The 10355-nt window shown below is 39.4% G+C and overlaps 1 protein-coding gene across 1 annotated transcript in view; it reads left to right on the top strand.

Moving 5' to 3' along the window:
- Window positions 1-9539, top strand: part of NUDT14 (nudix hydrolase 14) — a 60508-nt gene extending 50969 nt beyond the window's left edge. The window contains exon 5 of the mRNA XM_059819735.1: window positions 7599-9539. Within this exon, the coding sequence (XP_059675718.1) occupies window positions 7599-7854 (256 nt within the window). The 3' untranslated portion in view covers window positions 7855-9539. The remainder of the gene's footprint in view (window positions 1-7598) is intronic.
- The last annotated feature ends 816 nt before the right edge of the window (window positions 9540-10355 follow it).

The raw sequence follows: 10355 nt of genomic DNA on the forward strand, positions 1-10355 counted from the left end.
ACAAGTCCTAAAACAAAATACTGAATTATATTGAATGGAGGATGGTCCCCAGTGGAATCCTATTTAGTTTGTATTTCCAGTTTGACAGTGACATCCATTCCATGAGTACCATTTTCGTACTAGTTTTGCACCTATTTCACAGTTTCTTCAGTCTCTGACTATATGATGATCTCCTAATTTCTTAATGAAATTGTCACATTAGATAGCGTTCAAAGCCTTGATAAACTGAATTTACATTGTTTGTGTTGCTGCCCCTATCCACAAGACCTGTTATCCTATTAGAGTTGATATTTGTTTGACTTCACTTGATATGTTCCTGACAAGTCTGTTAGCTGTTGTTCCTTTCTTGATGCAAATAAAACCACATTAAAATATTTAACTATAATTAATTATTACTGAGTTAAGTCTATTAGATTTTTGTAGATAAAAACTCAGAGTTGTGTGCACAGTGAAAAGGCTTTTGTACAAACAAGGGCTTCTGTGTCATCACACCCTTTGGTCTGAAAGTAAGGAGTTGTCTTGTATTCCTAATGACACCCCTTTCTGGAGTCATGGTCATGAGAAGGAAATTGCCTTACTGGAATAAAAGCAGGACTTGAGCTAGACCTGACAGAAGGACACGGAAAGCAGAAGACACATCAAATGTAAAGGGAGAAAGAGTTTTGGCTATGGAGGTCAATACAGTTCTGTAGCTAATGGATTAAGGGGAGTGCATGGACAATGTATAGGGAGAACTTCCTAGGGGGGAAAGTGGAATAGAAAAATCCTCGAGTAGAAAAAGAGGAAGAAGAGATGAAGGACCAATGCAGAGAAGAAACATGGGCTGAGAACTAAATGGGCTTGGGGAAAGTACGTTCATGGTGGTGAAGAACTCTCTTTAAGAACATGAGGGAGGTACTTAGACTGTGTTCAAACAGAACTTTGCTCTGTTCTCAGGCAGTGGGTGCAGTAAAGATTGGAGGTAATCGAAAGATAGCATTTTTTTTCTCATTTATTATCAGAGCCTCCAGTAGTGATTTTGGGGGAATTTTGTTTTTTTTGTTTTTTAGCTAACCAGAAAAGGTTAACTACAATACTGCTACAGATATTTCAAAAGCACATAAAAATAAGCCATTGGACACCATTCTTAAGCATTGTCAAAACTCCTGTGACATGATACTCATCAGATGGAAGTCAGACACTGAACTAAGCAGATCTCAGGCTTCATTGCATTGAATGATCCACAGAGTAGCTGTGAGAAATCAGGAAACAAGCCAGGAGTTGGGGAGTGTGCACTAGTTGAGCAAGAGTCTTAGGAACAAGTTGTTCCAGCAACAGGAGGACAGTATGGCGTGGGTCAATGAAGGGAGACTGGGTTGGGGGCAGATAATGAGAAAGACAAACATAGTAAGAGGGACTTGACTGGAGGAGGTCAGAGAAATCACACGTTAAAGAATCAAAAATATCTGTTTCTATTACAGAAAAATGTCATCCAGAAGGTGAATTTAAATGCAAATGGTTCGTTTTGCTGTGTAGATGGAGGCAGGAATCATTCTGAAAAAAATCTGTATTGTTTGCAACCTGTGTGCTGAGTTTCCTCTTCTCATCATGGCTACACAAATTGCTACTTTTGTGCTTGGCATACAATAAGTAACCTCATTTTGGTATTTCAAAAAGTTTGTTTTCTGTTCTGGCAGCAGCTAATCCAGTTTTGGAGGTTTCCTAAAAGTTTTGACGCCTACTGATATGTTGAGTTCTCGTCAACTGTATGCATGGCCTCAGTCAAAAATAGCATAGATGGTAGATGCGGTGGGTGTAAAGGAACCATTTAGCTCAATGATAAAATGAAGCTAAAACTATAGTAGTATAATTCTAAACTGAGGCTTCATGAAAATGGTTTCCAGTTAAATTGTTCATTTTTAAAAGCTCTGAAAGAAATCTGTGAGCTTCCCTCCATTTTTTTTTTTCCTAAATGCAATATTTTGGAAGTGAATGACTTTGGACTTAGTCATGTGTCAGATGATAGATACAATAAATTTTCTATCTCTCATGGTACCCCAGTAGTTTTTAGTTTTAATCCCATGTGAAATTCTGCTGTGAGTTAGTTTCTTAGGTTGAAGTACTTCCAGCTATCTTCCTTGAGATTTGTTTCCCTACAAGACAGCGGCAGGGAAATATGTTGTTGTTAAAGATGTTATTATTGCCATTGGAACTTACAGTATTGTCTTTTAGTTCTTGAAATGTTTTAACTTCTTGAAGAATGTTTATAAAATTATTTGAACTTAACACCTCAGAGCATCAGGATAAAGAACCAGAAGCTCTGGTTGAACTTTCTTTTCCCTTCATTCCATCTTTGTTTTCTCCCAGGGCTTGTAATAAACTCTTGGCTATGAATTGGATACAACAGGAGTTGCAGGTTCTCAGCCCTGCTGCAAAAAAATCTGATGGATTAGTTTAAGGGCCTAACTATATTAATATAGGTACTTACTTTAATGTTCCTACATTTGATTTTTTTCCAAAAGTATACAACAAAGAAGAGCATTCAGAGAATTAATATTGGACGTTCCAATTACTGTGCTATGGCTATTAGCCCCTGTGCAATGAGGTAAAAATGGTTTGTACTCACAGGTTATTATGTAGAAAGAATAATAGCCTTGAAAATGTTGGAGTGCATTATAATTAGAAAGATCACCTGCTAGTACACCTGTTGGGTGATGGCATAATGTAATATAATTTTATGTTAATTACTTATCTGCTTTTTTCCTGCACCTGCTGCTTATAATGTCAGAACTGTACAAAGGTCCTAAGAAGTGACAATAGGAGCTGCATGTCACTGTTCATCAGTTTACATGTTGCATGCCTAAATAGATCTTGATTTCAGCATAAATAACAGAGATTTGTGTTGCATTTATTTGTAAACATGAATTATGTATTCACTATGTACCCAAATTCTGTATCCAAATAGCTTACATCTTATAAAAGGATATATTGCATTTAGGAGTTTTCACATTAAGTATGTCAGATTAAAACCAAAAAATGTATTTCTGTGTTGATAGGAACAGGTAAATGATGATTGTTTATAGATTTTATGTTTGTTAAATATTAAGAAATGATGAGAAATTTAGCTTTTAATTGCTGTCTATCAGAAATCTGAGTTAAACTAGTAAGTCTTCACAATGATAAGTCAATTTCTTTGTTCCCCACGTTGCAGCAGAGGAGTAGAGTGTAAGATATTGTTTGTTTTCTCATACATGTTTGTTCCTTCAAATTAAAAATGTAATATTTATGAATGTAATAATTATGAGTGTAATAATTGGTTGGCATAGATGAGCACCCAGACATGAGAAGAAGCAAAGCTAATCCTGAGTACATGCTTTGAATTTCAACCCTGCTTACCAATGTGCATGTGTGCATACACGCACATGTGTGTGCACACACACTCAGTTTGAAGAAGAAACTCACTGTTGCTGAGCATCAGCAAACAGACAAGGTGGGCTTTTAGGCACCACTAAACTTTTTTTTTTGAAAAGCAGTAAGATACTCTTACCCACTTGTGATAAAAAATATGTGCATAATGTATCTTTATTCTTACGAACTTAGATGTGACAAGTGAAAAGTCCCGTTTTGTGAGCTATTTTTCATGTGCTACATACTTCCTCATGCATTTAATAAAAGGGAAGAGCTAAACAAAGACTTTGTGAGAGCTGCTATTGTCGTGTTTCAAAAACAGATTGGAGGGACAATCTGTCTCTTGTGTCTTCCCTGGTCTAAGAAGGAAGTAGGTAGAAAACACTCTAGTTGCAGCCTCATTCCGCCAGCCACTCCCACCCCTGGGCAGGAGGTGAGGAGAAGCACTTTCCAGTCATTCTGCAGGAACTGCTTCTCCACTGGGCTGTTGCCTACAAGTGTGCCGCCCACAGCTTTGAAAGCCATAGCATGATTTAATCACAGTGTTTGAGTGTTTTATTTAAAATGAAGTATGGGAATGCAGCATACAATCTTGTTTAGATGTGTTAAACTTACATTTAAGTTACTATTGTGATGAAAACCATACCACTTTGGTATCTGTACTTTGACATGCTTACATTCTTAGACTTGCTGTTGTCAAAGGTAATGGAGGTTTCTAATTTTCTCTGAAGCAATGCTAAAAGTTTAGTGATAATAGACTTTTGGTTTTAAAAATCTCTTTCTGTTGAAGTTACACGGTTTGTAAGCTTAAGCCCTAATGATTTGACAAAGAGTATTTGTCAGCCATGTAGCTGTTAATTGAAACAACTATAAACTTCTCATAGGAAACTGATCCTCACGATAAAGGAAAACAGAGCTGTGTTTTGTATAGATCATTTGCATTTGTCCCACAGTGGTAAATAAGAGTCAAGCACTGAACAGACACATCAAAATACATCTGGAACAATCAGCTAGGTCAAGCCAGGCTTAGTAGGTCTGGGTCAGTATAAGCCATGACATGCCTGGTCTGGGCAACATGGTGCTAAACCCATGGAGTGAGACTGAAGCCCAGAGTCTCACCCTGGGCCAGTCCTGTGAGTTCAGACCCTGCTTGCCCTCCCCCAAACCAAGCCTCCTGTGTACTGGGAAGGGAGACACCTTTATCAGGAGGGTGGTTTTCCCAGGGTGAAACTCATCACTTGCAGTTCGGGTGTGCTGACCCCTGTGATTTCCACAGATGCAAAGCTAATGAATATACCTGTAATCTGTTAATAGGTGACTCATTTCAGACCATGGCAAAAGCATTTTATTTGTAATGTGAAATACTAGGGCAAGGAAAAGCATATGTCACAGACTTGCAATAGAGGAAGGTAGTGGGAAGAGGAATATAACCATGAATAAAGGCACATCAAAATTCCTGAAACATCGTACTTAGAAAGTGCAAGTAAGTATGCAAAAGCACAGGAAGGTCCTAGTGACAGATAAACCTGAAAGCATACTGAAAACGTAATAGCAGCCTGTTGCCTTTTTACCAGTCAGACCCACCTTCTCCCTCTCTCCTCTCTTCCTCCTCCAGCCCCGAGTACCCAAAACTGCTGAAATGTATACGGTTACCAAAAAACAATCTCTGAACTCCAGGCTTCCTATGTTTATTTAATTACTAAAAATGCCATTCTTGGAGAAACAATTGAAGAACAAGTAATCACTATATATATATATAAAAACAGATCCGGATCTCTAGTTGATTAAAAAATCCTTTCTGCCTCCTCACACAAGAAAAGAAGAAAGAAAAGAGAGAAAAAAAATGAACAAACAATCTACTATTCCATTATAAACATGTTCTCTCAGTGAGGCTCCTTCCAATGGACATGGCTACGATAGTGAGGAGCAGGTAGCACACGGGTCAGTGGTCAGTGACAGATATCAAGGTGACTAAGCTGGGGGAGACTATTCACTGAATGACTAGAGCTTAAATAGCCAGCCGTGATGGATTGTGAAATAGATCTATTTGCTCTTAATCAGTATTTAATTTCCAGTGTTGCTTTTTAACATTATGTATTATTGCTTGGTAATACCAGGAAAATATATTATATTTTAACACAAGGGGAATCTAGTAAAGTGTGCCATCATCCTCACAGCAGAAAGGGCACTAGCAGTGTGTATGAGCATAAAAAATGTCATTCCAACTTTTGCAAGCTGGTTGCTGATAGCAACTTGGTGAAAAATGAATCTACCTTACTTTTATAATGAGATCAGAATATTAAGCCAGCATGGTGGGCCCAGTGTGCAGCTCCTGCTGCTTTCAAAGACTGCATTTGTGTTGTGCTGTCTACTGGCTGGATCTTCAGCTGTGGTGAGGTGAGTGGCAGCACGGCTGGTGAACGGCATTGCTCTTCCAGGCAGCTTCCCGTCAAAAAAGGGAAAAGGGAGTGTGGCACGGGGAGACCCGAGAAACCGTTTGATCTAGTGCCAGTGGCACATACAGTCTGTGGATGATTGTCAGCCCTGGATGGCTCTTTTATTGGCAAACCATCTCTGATGGTCTTCAGAATAGCAAACAAATACCAAGGACAGTGGCTGCAGAAAATAGGTCCTCAGGGAAAGTAAATACTGAATCAGATTGACTGAGGAAGGAGGTCATGCAGGAAGGAGTGGAAGAGAGAGGGAAAACTGTTAGTCTGGCCTCTTTCTGCATCCTAGTAGGTTACATTTTGTTGGTTAAAATGTATCTCAAAAAACCCGCTACTGACACTGAAATAAAGTGATGAACCCAGAATGAAAGAAATCCCATAGCAGCCATCTAAGTTCCTGAAGTGCCAAAGATGCTTAAGTTTCTCGAGCACTTCGTAGAGATGCAGGAATGTTCCTGGAGTTGTGAAACCTCTTTCCCAAAGTCATAGAATGTATCAGTAGTAATTTTAGGAAAAGAATTCACTGGTTTGCTCCCTATTCTGTGTTTAAAAGAAGGGTGTATATTGATGTAAGAAACCAACTTCAATAATCACTATTAATTCTCCAAACAAAATAATTGCCAGTGTTCTGGGAAAATTGAGAGACAAATGATTAATTCCTGCTATGGGGTGTGATTTATGCTGGATTAACTGAAAGACTTAGTTGACTAATGGTTGAGTAAGTATTGCTATACACTGTAATATCATAACACTGCTACAAATCTTAGAATCCTCTGTATGTGTAATAATATGGAAGCTAATTTTTCAGCTTGCCCTAATGCCTCATTCATAGTTTCAGTGAACTTTGGATCTAGATTCAATGTGAAAAGTCGCGTGTAATCATGTGAAATTAAGACCTTGCGATTATGATGTGAATATTCTCTTGGAAGGACTAAATGAGTAGATTATGTACTTATCCCTTATTTAATAATACCTAAATGAATAGTCCTAAGGAAATAGAGGATTAACAAATAAGAAGTATAATACACAGCAAGCAGTCTAGCTGAAGAAAGACTATATAATCTAAACTATCCTCAACTAAATCCACTGTAGCAAATCTAGCAGGGAGGCTGAATTACTTCAGATACATGCGTGCTTACAGTGGTCCATTTGGGTCAAGGCTAAAGTTCAGGAAGGATAGAGAAAGACTCTCAGGCTGCCTTTCTATTCTTGTACCTACACAGTCTGTGAGTAGAGGACTCCAGCTGTGAATGGATACAATCTTCTTAAGAGTAAAAAATCTAAATATATGTGTACAAACAAGCAAAAATGTAGCATGATAGCATAGAGATACACTGAGGAGCTTCATTCTGTTTTTTGTAAATGTCCATGAGTCATCGTGCAGTCCAGCTCTCACTAAGGTCAGTTGAAAAATCTTCTGTTGACTTCAGTATACATAGAACACCAGTTCACTAATTCAAAACCTAGGTTTTTTACTTTCTCCCAAACTAACATTTTTCCAAAGTTGCAGAGCATATTTGAAGACAGATCCATTTCATATGCAACTGTATGCAAAAGTGTTGGTATTCCTCCATGAAAGTTGCAATCAATTTCTGTATTAGAGAAATTGCATTTATAGGTTCTAAATGACATTAACAGAGGGTAAGGACTTGCGTTTTGACGTTGCTTAAATGACACAAGTTAAGGACCCAGGTTTCCATTCATAGTTCCTAGCTACCTTCTTTTTATCTAAAAGAAAGTTTCCTCTCTGCTTTTTTCCAGGTCTGGAGTTGGTGTGACAGGTTCTAGGCAGACGTTATTTTATGCAGAAGTAACAGACCAGATGAGAACTGGTGAAGGAGGTGGCCAGCCTGAAGAAGGAGAGCTGATTGAAGTTGTAGAAGTACCTTTAGAAGACTCCATGAAGTTTGCTTATGATGAGACTCTCCCGAAGACGATGGGTGTCATCTTCAGCTTCATGTGGTTCCAAAACAACATAGCACCCAAGCTACCAAAAAATAAAATCAAAGCACTGTGATTTTAAGAAAAGCTTTCCTGACAGTTCTGTGGATACAGAAAACTGCAAATCTGCCTGCCTTGATCAACTCAACTTTTTACAGATCAAATCTTCCTTGAAATAAATTTGGAAGTAAAATCTGAATTAAAATCCTCACCCAATTTCCATCATGAGCAAAACACTTGCTGGCTTCACTGGGGCCAGGATTTGCCTCCGAGAAGCAAATGTTGATTTTCACACAAAGGCTAAGTGAATGTGTCCCGTTCTCCTTTTCCATGGCACTGCTCTGCCACTGTTCTGAAGAGTTGCTCAGGACCTCAGTGCAGCTGCTATACCAGCCTGTCATTGTGGTCTGTACGTACTGGCAGCTGTGTATTCACTGTCGTTTCTGATTTTTTTTGGGGGGGGGGAGGCAGCAAACCTTAATAGTCACAGATATCCTAACTATGTTCCTGAGTTCTGCACAGCTTTCAGGGAGCAGCTTTCTCTGTGATGCATAGCTCCTGTACAGAGAAAATGTTTGCATTTCTGAACATGCAAACCTTTATCTCATAAGCAAACATGTCTGTAAATCCTTCTGCTAATGTGTCATTTTGACAATAGACCAGCTGTAAGATGATGTGCTTCTGTTTCTTTCCACTGTAATGCTGAGCAGCAGTGACGGTGATAGAGGGATGAATGATGGGGGCTTCTACTGGAACACATGCTTCTTTGTTTTATGGGTAATACTTGATTAATTAGATCCAACTTTGTCCTCTAGAGCGGTACTCGAGAGGCCAAATTCCTTTAATTTGACTCTGAGGTGACTAATACAAGTGATTTCTCTGAGGTGTTCTGTGGTCTCAGTTTCCTTATCGCCCAAATGGGAAGAATGGGACTTACCCCTCAGATAACGCTCCTTGAAATTGAATGATCGGAAGTGCTTTATTGAGAGACTTTATCATCATTTGAGCAGTTTACATTGAAGCCCGTACAACCTGCACAGACGTACTGAGCAACACAATTTGATTTAATAAAGTGGTCTAATTAGGACGTATGTTATTTGTTCTATCAGCGTAGTTTAGATGTAGACTGTCATGTGAAACCATTAAGAGCATGAATGAAAGAGAATCAAGTCTGGCAATTTAGTTATGCACTGGTTTCTGTTATTCACTGAGTTAATGTTAATTAACATGACTACATTATATGTGCTTCTAAGATTACTGAGGTACTAAGTATGTTTAGAAGATGAGTACTATGAATATGCAAACTTTCATATAGCAACTGGAATAAATGCAGTACAGATGCCTGATGGTATCCAGTGGCTGATTTAAAATCACTGCATATCTAAATAGGTGTATAAATAAATAATTTTTTTTAAAATGCTTTTAGAGCTGGTATTTGCTGGTTCTCGTACTGACAAGGAGGAAAAGTCCTTGGAAAGCCACTGGAGAAAGAGCAGCCTTAATCTGTGGGAGTCAGACATCTTTTGTGAAAGTTCAGACACATTTGCGTTCAACTGTGCCTGGTCTGCATTGAGTCAAGGGCTGAGTTATCGTGAAAAGTAAATTAATTCTGTCTGTCTGATGTATTTACATTGGAAGGTGTTTTAGGGTGGGGTCTCAGCTACACTGCATCTTTACGGTGCCGAGTACAATGTGTCCTGATTGCTGCTGAGGCTTTATGAACTACTACAATATGTATAATAAAAAATGCCTTTTATTCCAGGCTGTAGTTAGCAAAGTGTCTCTTTTGATTCCATCAAAATTATTACAGAGTAGCTTGTTGATTTGTTTAGTGTCAAGCTAATAAGTGTCTGCATATACATGTCAAAAGCCTTTTTTGCTGCATAATGCAGTCATTTGGGAAAATAAGTCCGTGTAGTGAAGGGGGGGGGAGGGGGGGGGGTCAGAGTTTGAAACTTTTCAAACCAGCATTTATGTATTTATACCATTTGCCCCAGAATTACAAATGGACAAAACTCTGCTTCTAATGAGGCTCTTCATGCAATGGTGGGCACTTTCCCCCAGTCAGACATTCCCTCCCCTGCCGCATCCAGGACCTGGAGTTGGTGATTTGCAACGTGCACTCACATTGCATTAACGACCCTGGGGAGAGCCCAAGGCTTTGACCCACCCGTGTGGGTGACAAGCGTTCAAGGTGTGATTCATCAGACTAAATACACATTTCACTGATTAGTCTGTCTAGAAGTGCCTTCAAATCTCTGCACCTGCACTCAGTTTGGACTCATCAGACCACCCCTGGAGGAGGCAGGTCAGCCAGTGCTGGGTCTCTTGTGCCACCATGCAACGTGCACATCATGAACTACAGTCTGCTGGGCCACCAGAGAGCACATGGCCATACCCAGAGAGGGGGAGGATGGAGTGTGCATCACAAATCTCTGTGTGCATCACACAGCTGGTGCCAGCCTGTTGTGCCTCGGCTGCACATCTTGGAGCTGGACGGTTTGAAACACACACATATTTTGCCCACTCCAAGGTGCTGTGGCTGTGCCTCTAATGTACTGTCCCTCCCCAAGAGTG

Source organism: Gavia stellata, chromosome 7 (assembly GCF_030936135.1).
Source record: "Gavia stellata isolate bGavSte3 chromosome 7, bGavSte3.hap2, whole genome shotgun sequence".
NCBI classification, from domain to species: Eukaryota; Metazoa; Chordata; class Aves; order Gaviiformes; family Gaviidae; genus Gavia; species Gavia stellata.